Source organism: Denticeps clupeoides, chromosome 17, assembly GCF_900700375.1.
Source record: "Denticeps clupeoides chromosome 17, fDenClu1.1, whole genome shotgun sequence".
Taxonomy (NCBI): Eukaryota; Metazoa; Chordata; class Actinopteri; order Clupeiformes; family Denticipitidae; genus Denticeps; species Denticeps clupeoides.
The window spans coordinates 4,175,069-4,186,682 of NC_041723.1; the positions used below are offsets into that span (position 1 = coordinate 4,175,069).

Sequence of the window (11,614 nt, forward strand, 5' to 3'; positions counted from 1 at the left end):
TGTGACGTGATCGATGCAGATAATCCCGGTGAAGTTTCTATAAACGCCCACAGCCTCATTAGCCATCGCCATTTAATCCAATTACTCCTCTGGCCGGATGGAGCTAGTTCTTGCTTCGTTGAGATTCTATTTTTGGGCAGATGGGAGGTCGGATGGAGCCATTTGAATAACGAGTGGGCTAGATAATGCATCATGGCCAATCACGAAGAAGCCATCGCTTCTGCCTTTACGGGGGCATTTAATCACCATGAAAACCAGTCCACTGCAGCCATGAACCCATCTAATTAAATATCGCTCTTAATACACGCTTTCTTTGTCTGCTTCCATTGAATAATCCATTTATTTGGGATAATATTGAATTTACCTTGACTGCTGTTGGAGGCTTTGCTGCAGTGTGGAGGTTTGCAGAGGATGCTTGATTGTCAGAGATGTTTGAGGGTCTGAAGGTGATTTTTTTTTCTTTCCCTGCACGATTAAATGATTTGCCTGCCCTGAAGTCATCTCTTCACGGATCTGCTGAATATTCAGCTCGCCTTTCAGTCAGGCACAAAGAGTGCAACACGGCTAACCTTGACTTGTAGAGGTCTTACTGGCTGTTGGGGAAAACTGAATAAATGCCAACAAAAGAGGGATTTCACTTGAAATTATGAAACTGATGCATTCAAAACAGGACACTAAGGAAACTGAATAACACTGTCACGTGGATTAAGAATCCTTGTAAAATAAAATGGAAACAAAATGGAAATAAAATATTTTGTCCGAATTACTTTGGTTTTGTCACCAGTTTAGTGAGGCAACGTTATATATGAACCATGGAGGTCCTTGTTGCCTTATGGCCATGTGGCTTTGCAGAATCAACATAATAGCATTTTTCGGTCCTGGTCCACGAAGCCCCATTTCACCTGTATTTGGTTTAACTACCCCCTATTTCCCTGACGTTTAGTGCAAATGCCTTCGAGTTGACGGGAAGTGGTTGAAGTAATGGCTGTGCTCCAACCGTGCAGTTGGTACATTTTGTGTCTCCTCTAAGCAATGAGGGTGCAGCAAATGCTGATGGCCCCTTCATGGGAGCTTGAGTCACATTTGTGCCGATTACATCAGTGCCCCCTTGTTCTTGTTGGCCCTCTGTTTATTTCTCATAAATTCATATTAACTTTCAGTCCCATCAGTGTGACTATTTCCAGGAGGACATTTCTGGTGCAGTTCTTGTCAGAGAAAATCACTACGCATCTTTTTTTTTACCCCTATGAACACAGTTCATAGTCTGAATATATTATTTAGTTTTTTCTTGACCCCGCCCCAAGTCGTTGATTAGCAAGGAAATCAAACTTTGTTTCTGTCTCTGGCAGACATCGATGAATGCACCAACGGGCTTGTGGAGTGCGACAGTCGCGCCACATGCGTGAACCTGCCGGGGTGGTACCACTGCGAGTGCCGTGACGGGTACCATGACAATGGGAGGTTTACTGCCAACGGAGGCTCCTGTGAAGGTCAGTGAGACGGATATACTGGAACAGCATCGTTTTCAGACTCAGATGTCACACTAACGCCCTATGCTACATAAAATATACATATTCTCATAACCATCAATATTTTGATATAATTTCTTGTTGGATTGCATTAGGCACAGAAAAAGCTCATTTAAATAACCATGCTTTCTGATTAGACTGGAGTGCAATGGGAGTAACATTGGGACAAGTGGTATGGGGTGTCTGGTGTAATTGCAGCCATATTTTCATCAACACCAGGATCACTGGATGTCTTAGAATTGGTCCTTAAAGGGTTTTAATCTGGTTGTAGCACATAACCAATTCTTTTAAAATGTACCATGGAATCTTATTTTTTGGCATTATATGTTTCAATGGTTGCTTATCAAAGTAAATTGCCAAATGCGAATTTTCTTTTCTTCTTTCCTTTTCAAAGATGTGGATGAGTGTAAATCGGGGAAGAATGGCTGTGCTAACGACACCGTCTGCTTTAACCTGGATGGTGGGTACGACTGCAGGTGCCCACATGGTCATAACTGCACTGGTGACTGCATCCATGACAACAAGGTCAAACACAACAGCCAGATCTGGGTGCTGGAAAATGACAGATGCTCTGTCTGCTCCTGTCAGGTGAGCAAGCTAAGGCTTATGGGTATTTATGTCTTGAGCACTCAACAGAACTAGCATTAGAATTAGCTGAAAAACCCTTAATTATGTCACTTGCAAAGTATTATAAGAATTCAGTGTCTAATTTAGATGTCTAATTGAAGTGTTACATCTTGATAAAATTGATATACCAGGCATATCTCTATGCACCTGGATTGGAAATGTGCTGTGTAAATGAAACGTGTCTTGCTTTTATAGAAATAATTATTTCAACTTTTGCAGATATAATCGCCGCTGAGTTTTGGAAGTGTTGTTCAAGTCTGTTTAATGACACTGAGCGTAACAATTACATGATAATGTGTGGAACGACAGGGATGCTTGTAAATATCCTGAGAGGGTGGCATTGTAGAAGCATTGTAGAAGCAGATCACGTTTAGCAATCAAATATTTAATTACTGTAAAATGAGGCCTAAAAGGAGAGTTGCAGGTATTAAATCATCACCCATCCAATTATTCATTTGATTACTGAAGACAGACAGAGAAACTCATTTCCAATTAGGTTTGTCGTTTTAATTGATTCTGAACTGAAGGAAGCTGCCACTCAGAGTTAGTTACATTGAGCGCTTGATAGAATAGAGGTGTGAACGTTAAATCGGTCGTTGCTGATCTGGGACACTGTCCGGAACAGGCGCCATGCCCGCAAGAGGTTCGGTGGTCAAGGTGGACAACAGCCTTGTCGCCTACAAGGGTGGGCTCTGTGTATGCTGCTCAGGGGCAAATAACCATCATAGATGATGGAGTGATAGGCACCCGGAACGCTTAAAACCAGGGTCAGTGAAGGAGGGAGGGAGGTAAGGAGGCTCTGGGCTGTGAGAAACCTTTAGAAGCAGAATTCCAGTGGCACTGACATTAAAGCACCACTTTCTTTCTCCATTTCAAAGTCTTGCTCTGTTTTTATGATTATTTACACTAGCATTTTGATATCACCTGCCCAATAGAGACGATGGAGACTATGACAAAGGCTATTTTGAGGAATCTTTTTATATTCATTAGGACTGTCAAAATGAATGCATAAATGTGTTCACGTTCAAATATGCATAAATGCAATTGATTGCACCGAGCTCGAAAAGTTAGAAAATTTTTTTACTGTCAGTCACGATTCATGAAGTCACTCCATTCAAAGTGAATGGGAAGCTCCTCCATTGAAGCCTTCAGCACACTTGTCTCTGTTATAATGTAAAAAAACCAGCTTTACTCAAATGAATCACATTTAATTTGGTGTGACTATTAACAGAAGAAAGTGTTTAGTGATTCAGGTTCTTCAGAATTGCCTAATTGCCTCATCATCTTAAGCAGCTTCATGAGGCGATCATTACGATGAGTGAAGGAAAAGCCCCCAACAAGTCTTAGTCATTGAGTGTCCCACTGAGACTGCATATGTTACGAACCAAAAACATGAAATATGTAGGAAATGTTCAACTTGGGCTGAAGAAAATGTCTCTTGTTCATTTTTTAGCCAAATTTGGATAGCCTGCAGCACTCACAAACTATTAACAGCGTGTCTAATTAAAGTGGACATTTTATAACAGTGCATGCTTTAAAGTTAATATTTTGACCCTTTGTCGTGTGGTCCAACTCAGTATTCTGTCTCTTAGCAAAGCTTGCACTGCATTTAAAGCCAAGCAATCGGAAAGAAAAACCACATTTTGAACTTAAATTGTCTGCAGACCGGTCTGGTTATGTGTCGGCGGATGGTGTGCGACTGTGAAAACCCCACGGTGGACCTGTTCTGCTGCCCCGAGTGCGACTCTCGCCTGAGCAGCCAGTGCCTCCACCAGAACGGCCTGCTGACCTACAGCAGCGGGGACTCCTGGGTGGAGAACTGCCAGCAGTGCCAGTGCCTGGTGAGTGTCACAGCACAACACACATACTGCGTACACACCCTGCTGTCATTGTTGTTCTTTTGGAGGAACAGTTTGCTGCTTGAAGCGCTCTTGAACCAGATTGAAGGGGACAGAGGGAACCCAAAGGCTTTTGACTTCCTACATCTTCTCCCCTCGCCGGGTTCCCGCAGGCCCCTTCATTCTGACACTCCGGACCTCCTCCTCCTCCTCCGGCACAGCCCAGGGACACACTCCTGTGCCGAGCTCACGTTTTATTAAATGCTAATGTCGTGCTCGGCATTCTCTCGGCGCGCGAAAAGGGACGCTTTACCGCTTTTATCTCCTGCCTCCCCGTCCTCTTCCTCACAAATCATGTTTTAACGCCAACTGCCAGACGAATTCCGCACTGCGTGAGGAGGGCGTGTCCACAGAGCACACATCCGGAGCGCCGTTGCGACACCCGGACCACCTTCTGGAGAGGGTATTAGCATACGAATGCAGATGGGCACACTGTGCTGGAACACGCCAGTGCATCACTTTAGAACAATATGGATTATGTTCTGGCTGTAAACATTCAGAAAACCATAGAGAGAGAGAGAGCGAGAGGAACCCTGACTTCAGACACTGGCCACTGCAATTAAATCAAAGGACATGGAACATGAAAGAGTGAGAGAGAAGGAAGAGGGGAAGAAAGAAGCAGGCCGAGGGGAATGGAGTTGAAAGGGGAAGAGGGATTAAGAAGATGGGAGAGGTGGGAGGTCAAGATGGAGGCAAGGAATAGAGGGCGAGGGGGGAGGATTGGGGCGCACATGGCCGACAGGAACGGGGTCGGGGTCATGGAAGTGGACTTCGGCGCCTCCTTCCGGCTCCCTGGCCAGCGTTTGGGTTCTGATTCCAGTTGAGATGTAAGACCCAGATAAGCTCAGTCCCTTAAGACGCTCTCCGTCGGACTGAAGTTGCTCTAGTTTCAGATGAGGAATGACTCTTCCTGACACAGATCTACTCGGCATCTTCAGTGTGCCTATTCAGGCATATTCCCTTCACCAGAGACGGTGGTTTGCAGGTCTTGTTTTTGGCAAATACGTAGCAACGATATTTTGCTAAATCAGCAAATGTTTTGCAATATGTTCACCGCAATTTCGTAATTATAATACCATCTGTTGGCATAAGTGCTTGTTATAGATACCAGGGCTGTTTGAATAATTGTATTTATTTACAGATAAAAATGTCAAAAATGTTTCATGATTTTTATCATTACAGTTCAGTTCAATGCATATTTGTCTATTAAGGATGTTAACCAACAAGCACAATTCTGATTGTGGTTTCCTAGCAACGGTACATAAAAAGCAACATAAGAGCAACACCTGTACGTGTGGTATGTAATTACAGTGATGTGCAGTCGCTAATATCATCTAAGCTCCTGTCCGACATGAATATCATGCACAGAGCAATATGATCTCATGTCTCGATCGCAAAACAGTTAATCCTCCCTGCTGATGTGGCCCAGTGGAGACTCACCGACAAGATCACAGTTTTCCCCTGGCACACCAGAATAAACTAAATGTCACATATTAAAAAAACACTAATCATCTTTCAGCAACCTTTCATTTGTGCAATGAGGTTTTAATATAAATTATACACACAAAAAGACGTCTGGCCTGCCATATGATTTCAGAGGATGATGAAATTCTGCTTTGGATCAGGCTTTGCAAATCCAGACGTTGACGGAGTTAAAGGTGTTTGTTGCCATTCAGAATAATAACCCATCACCTTCTTCCGTTTGGATTTATGGGGCATTACACTAAATACTCTCTGTGGAGCCACATTTAACACCTCGATGTGCACAGATAAAGGCAGAGCTTCGCTCTGACACAAGGGTTAATGCGACATCACTGGCATTAAATAAATAACACCCGCCTCCCAGCGCACCCAAAGCCCGTCTACAAACACCTTGTACTTTTTTTAAATACATAAATTCCACATATCATCAAATAAACTAGTCATTTTCATGAACTGCTTTTATAGGGTCACACATTGAAGCCACAGTGAAAGCCACATGGGAAATGATACCTGGTGTAAGGCGAAAAGCTGGTGTGCTAATGCCCACCTTGAAGACCCTCTCATGTATTTATATTAGAGCTGACAGAGTGTGTTAATAAGTGTGATTAATGTATATGAATTAATATATAAGGAGCATATACAAGGAGTCCACAGGGTTTGGGGGTTCATTTTCTGAATCAGCAGAAATACAAAACTATTGAGAAAAGGTATGAGCCACTTCCCCACAGTTAAATATGCATTATAGCAGGAATTCATTGTAAAATGTTAATAGTAATTAGGAATGCGCTGATTTAAATTTTCTTGACCAAATTCCAATTTTCCGATTTTTCATGAGTGTTATTGGCCAATACTATGAAATATATATATATATTTTTATACAAATTTAAAAGAAAAATAAATGTACAAATAAATAAAGCACTTCCGTAAAGGTGGAGTCGCTATGAAAAATGTGAGAGACCCAGTTTCTGTACGAGAAATTTGAATCGTAGTTTCAATCGTAACACACGGGAGGTGATGAGTAAACGCGCAATAGGTTTAATACTGTAAGTGCACAAGAAACACAGAGATTGTAACGCTGTGGCGTGTGGAAGTAGGCTTGGGTCTAAGAAGATCATATTCACACCTTCTTTCACACATTTCAACGCTGCCCACGCTGAAGGATAATCATTCCAAAGTACATTAAAATTGTCTCCAGTTACCTTATCATCACTAGTTGGTATATAAGTTAGGTTTGGTTCCCTAGCCAAATTAACTTGATTTGTTTTCCTACCCAGTGACATTTTCAGGACCCTTTAAGAATAGGGCCCTTTATCCAGATAAAATGCCTTTACAGCATGTCTGAAAACATGGCTTCTTTAATCTAGTGCCTAAATGGCTATTTATGTGATATTGTTCTTAAATGTTTTGTTATGTTACTGCATTATTACTTCTTCTGTACATCCACTCCTTTTAATGAAACAATTTGTCCTCACACAAAATAATCTGAACCAACAGTCGTACTAAACTACAATAAGGAATAATAAAACTTTTCTAGTGTCCTAGTTGGCATCCTGGTTGGCACTGTCCTCTGGTAAATGCTTGCATTGGGTGCGAATCTTGCACATAACCTGATGATTGTAGTTACTTGCTTAGTACTAAAAAACACATATACATGTACATATATGTGGCACGGTTGGTGCTGCGCTCTGAAACTCATTTCTATAGTGTGAGTGCCTGCAGAGCGAACCTCCTCTCAGCCTCTGTGATTTTTTGTGTATACATTGTGGGGTATTGACGCACAGGCAATAGAAACAAAGTATTGAAGCAGGTTCTGAAATCAAGATGGAGGAGAGTGAACAAAGTGATAGCAGTGATTATAAGTAAATTACAGAGATTTAACTCTGATTTGTGTTTTGACGTTGCTTCTTGTTGGCAGTGTAGCATATGATACTTATAGTCCAACGTTTCGGTGTGGTGGGATTGTGAGGGACAGTGACAGCATTAACCACGCCTACTTTTTGATCGTAATCCTGCAGCAAGAATGGTGCCTTCACTGGATGTCTGATTTTACTGGTCTAAAAGCAGAAGAACTCCTTTCTGTCTCAAACCGTCCTCACTCGATTCCCACTCGCGCTAGTCCTCCTACACGCTAAATTGTGGTTCAAAATTTCTCGCACAGGAACTGGGATTCATCGTTTCCCACAATCTTCACACAGCTTCTGACCTCAAAATTAGATTGTATCTGTGTGCACGTTCACCTGTCATGTGGGTCTTCGTGTCGGATCGCTCGGGAATCAGAAAAACATCACTGACCGGTCGATATGTCTGATCCCTTGCCAAACAACCAGTGCATTCCAAATAATAATTGGGTATCACCCCTAGAAATTATTAATGTTGCAATTGTAAATATGCATCGCAGCAAGCTGTAGTCTAAAGAATTAATCAGGATTAATCACGAACAAGCTACTTTGTGCTCTTCTTTTTTTTTCTCCAGCATTTTCCCCTGCTGTTTTTGTGTGTGTGTGTGTGTGTGTGTGTGTGTGTGAATGAGATCACCAGCCTCAGCGTGAAAAAGCTCGGAGAACCTCAGTTGTGGTCTGGGGATTTTCTCTGAGCCTTTTCTTCTTGCTCAGTGCCACGGTTCCTGTAAACAACTCATTAGAGCACTGGATAAATGGTGTTATGTGATAAAGCACGAGGGCTGCTGCTAATTCTGGGAGGTTTTCGTTATTAAAAATGTAGGACGTTTCTGCGTCGGTAGAGTCTGGGAAGCTTTGTCCTGCTGGACTGTGGGAAATCGCTTTGTGGTGGATATCAGGATGCCAGTCCTCCACATTTCCCAGTCACACTGAATGGTGCATAATGATCATTAATCGCGCATTCTGTGCCTTTAACCCAGTTATTCAGCCCCTCAGACAGTTCACCTGTAATATGCAATAGCACAAATTGCTGAAACACTGTTGGTTCTGATATAAATGCGCTAAAACATAGTGTATTGCCATTGTACATTCAATATGTGTGTATATGGCGCCAATGCTGACCTGTGCCCACTACCAACAGCTCCTACAATGGGCATCAAAACGGAGCAGTGGAAGAGAGCGTCTCCCGCCAGAGACATTTTTATTTTTGCCAACTGAATAGGAGGATTCAAGATGGCAGTTCAAACACACACACGCACACAAAATAGCTGCTGATCGTGGGGTCCAGTCGCTCAGTTTGATTAGGAGAGCACGGTAATGTTGCACCGCTGTACACACTGACTATGTGGGTGTGGCTATATATATATATTAATGGATGACACTCTTGTCTCAGGCTGGCCCACATCTGCACAATGGAGCAGTCCTCAGGCATCATTTTTCAAAAAGGCGTGCCTGGTGGAGCCAGGGACCTGCCGTTCTAGACACTTCGAATGCTTCGTGTTAACAATCGGTGTGGGTATTAATAAGCACTTCAAAGTCAGCCACAAAAATAGCTACACGGCTATTGTTTACTGCTTAGGGCCATTCCAGGCTGTGCGGTTGTGGATATGCGTGGCTTTCCGCATGCAGGAGAGGTGTAAACCAATAAAGCCGGCAAAATGAAATTGTGAGCAGAAGTAGGTCATGCTGAACTAAATCACGGCTTAGCCAAGATCTAAACAGTTGGCCAAAATGTATGACCTGTATTTGCCAGGCTTATTGGAATAGCTGCAGGAATCCAATAAGGCTTCCACCGCAGAAAGTTTTCCATGATTAATGGAAAAGGTGGAGTGCAGGATTCATCTGGGGAATGTGGAGGGCTTTACTGCTTGCAAACAGTGGGTCTCATGGCTTTATAATGACATTGAGCGTGGGGCTCTGATGGTGTCTGGAAGTTCACAAAAAGGCACCAAAATACCAAAAAAATGTGTTTGAATGAAACACACGAACAATAAATAAAACCGACGTTTTGTGGCCAGACATTTTTGCTCACCCTCTGGGTTTGTAAAAACAAGAAAAGACACACGTCTTTTTTTTTATTTCCACGGAGACATTAGAGATACTCTAAACACTTTACGCTTCATTTAGCCACTCAAACTGTTGGTTGTTGAGCATGGCGTCGGTGTATCATCTTACAGTGTATCATCTTGCATTTTGTTTTAAGTATCGCTAATGCTTTCCTGTTTAAGAAATAACTAGATAGCATTTTGAAAGAGATTTCTAGGTTTTAATTATAGGGTGGCTCCAAACGTCCTAACCTGTGCGTGGATGCTGTGGTATATAGAACATTATTGGTGTCATGAATTTAAAATTCATGGTTTCAGTATCTGCTCTCATGCATGTGTTCTTTCTAGCGCTGTCAAAATAATAACCAATTATTTGCACATTTTGTAGTAACTATTTAATTGCATACAAGGCATCGATGGAGGCGCTTACCGTTCACTTTGAATTGTGTGTCCAATCCAATGGCATTCATTTTACATGTACAATTAACGCACAACAAAACACAGCTGCATTAATGGTGTGAATTAATTGTAAATATTTTGGATTAATTGTGCCTATTAACATGTTAATTTGGACAGGCCTAGTTTATTCCTTCATGCTGTGGCTCTTCTTTCTTCCAGCAAGGTGAGGTGGACTGCTGGCCACTCTCCTGCCCTTCGGTGGACTGCGAATTTACTCTGGTGCCCGAGGGCGAGTGCTGCCCCCGCTGCATCACTGACCCATGCCAGGCGGACACCATCCGCAACGACATCACCAAGACCTGCCTGGATGAGCATGGCATCACTCGCTTCACGGGTTCCTCCTGGATCAAGCATGGCACTGAATGCACTCTCTGCCAGTGCAAGGTAATGCCACCCTTTATTTATTTAGCATTATGAATGCTAAGCTGTGTCATGGGCATGAAATTTGACCAATAAAAAGAAAATTATTTTGACTTTCACTATTGCAAAACACTGAGCCAGAGTCACCAAACTCACAAAATTATTCAACATGGGTTTCGCAATTCATAATTTTTGTAAAACCGCCATTTTTCTTTCGCCTCCAGAATGGACACATTTGCTGCTCAGTGGACCCCATGTGCCTTTAGTTGCCGCCTGGACGGACGGCTCTGAAGGCATTGTACAGTCTTGTTCATCTTTCACCTTATGCCCCGCCCCCCACCAACCCAAACGATTTCTTTATACCAAATGCAAATGTGTATTATACCAAACGGACGGCCTGATCTGCTCATCCCTGCAGAGCGAGGGGGACCCTGTACCAGGGGGAACGCGACTTCATCAGACAACGTGATCCTGTAAAATATTATATAACGGCATGACTGTACTCAGTGTTTAAAACATTTCTATTTGAATTCTTTCAACATCCACGAGGATATAGACGTCCTAGATAGATAGACCATTAAAGTGATTCTCATTTGCCACTTGGAAGCCTCCTTATATTTGTGGTTCTGTAGCAATATTTGGGTTTATTATAATCTTTTTCGGTTGATTTTGTTGAAGTTTATTGTTTTGACCTACATGGCTTGTCAATGTGTAACAGTGAAATAAAGTATTTGTTTCCAATTTCCCGTTGTTTTGTCACTTTGCTCCATTTCGCTGTATGAACTGCCGGGTCTGGTTTGTGTGGTGCACGGAGGTGAGTGTGAGGTCACCGTCACAACACATGCGTGACAGAGGGTGAGATTTCCATCCGAGCTACCGCAGTGTATTTAGTAGCACAGCTCCTTTAGTAGCTGACCTTCCTATCCGTTGCTTTACGTATCGACAGGAAAGGGTGTCTTTATCAATAAATCAGTTGATTAGTGTTCATTTTTCAATTCACCTCACGCCGGACCTCAAAACGACGCTGACATTTCCCACTAATGGACCCCCCAACCTCACTCTGCTTTTATGTACATGAATATTACATGGATATTAAGCACCTTTTGATGCCATCGTACCGACAGCCGAACTGCCGTGTGAGCTTTTCCTCCAAAAAAATGTGCATTTTAACTTTAGGTGCACAGCTGGGAAACAGTATTTTGGGGTGACACATTACATACTCTGTGTGTGTACCGATTCATTTGTGAAGGAAAGCAACACGAACGGCAGAGTTCAGATCTCAGCTCCTCCCACCATCTCTGTTCCCAGGCTCTGGA

General features: G+C 42.7%; 1 protein-coding gene across 2 annotated transcripts in view; it reads left to right on the top strand.

Annotated features, from left to right (window-relative positions):
• The window catches only part of nell2a (neural EGFL like 2a), a 54,327-nt gene extending 43,286 nt beyond the window's left edge, over positions 1–11,041 (top strand). For both annotated transcript variants that reach the window (XM_028958579.1, XM_028958581.1), the window contains exons 16-20: positions 1,350–1,490; positions 1,924–2,117; positions 3,821–3,997; positions 10,098–10,322; positions 10,523–11,041. In XM_028958579.1, coding sequence (XP_028814412.1) covers positions 1,350–1,490; positions 1,924–2,117; positions 3,821–3,997; positions 10,098–10,322; positions 10,523–10,564 — 779 coding nt within the window. In that variant the 3' untranslated portion in view covers positions 10,565–11,041. The remainder of the gene's footprint in view (positions 1–1,349; positions 1,491–1,923; positions 2,118–3,820; positions 3,998–10,097; positions 10,323–10,522) is intronic.
• Positions 11,042–11,614: the final 573 nt, after the last annotated feature.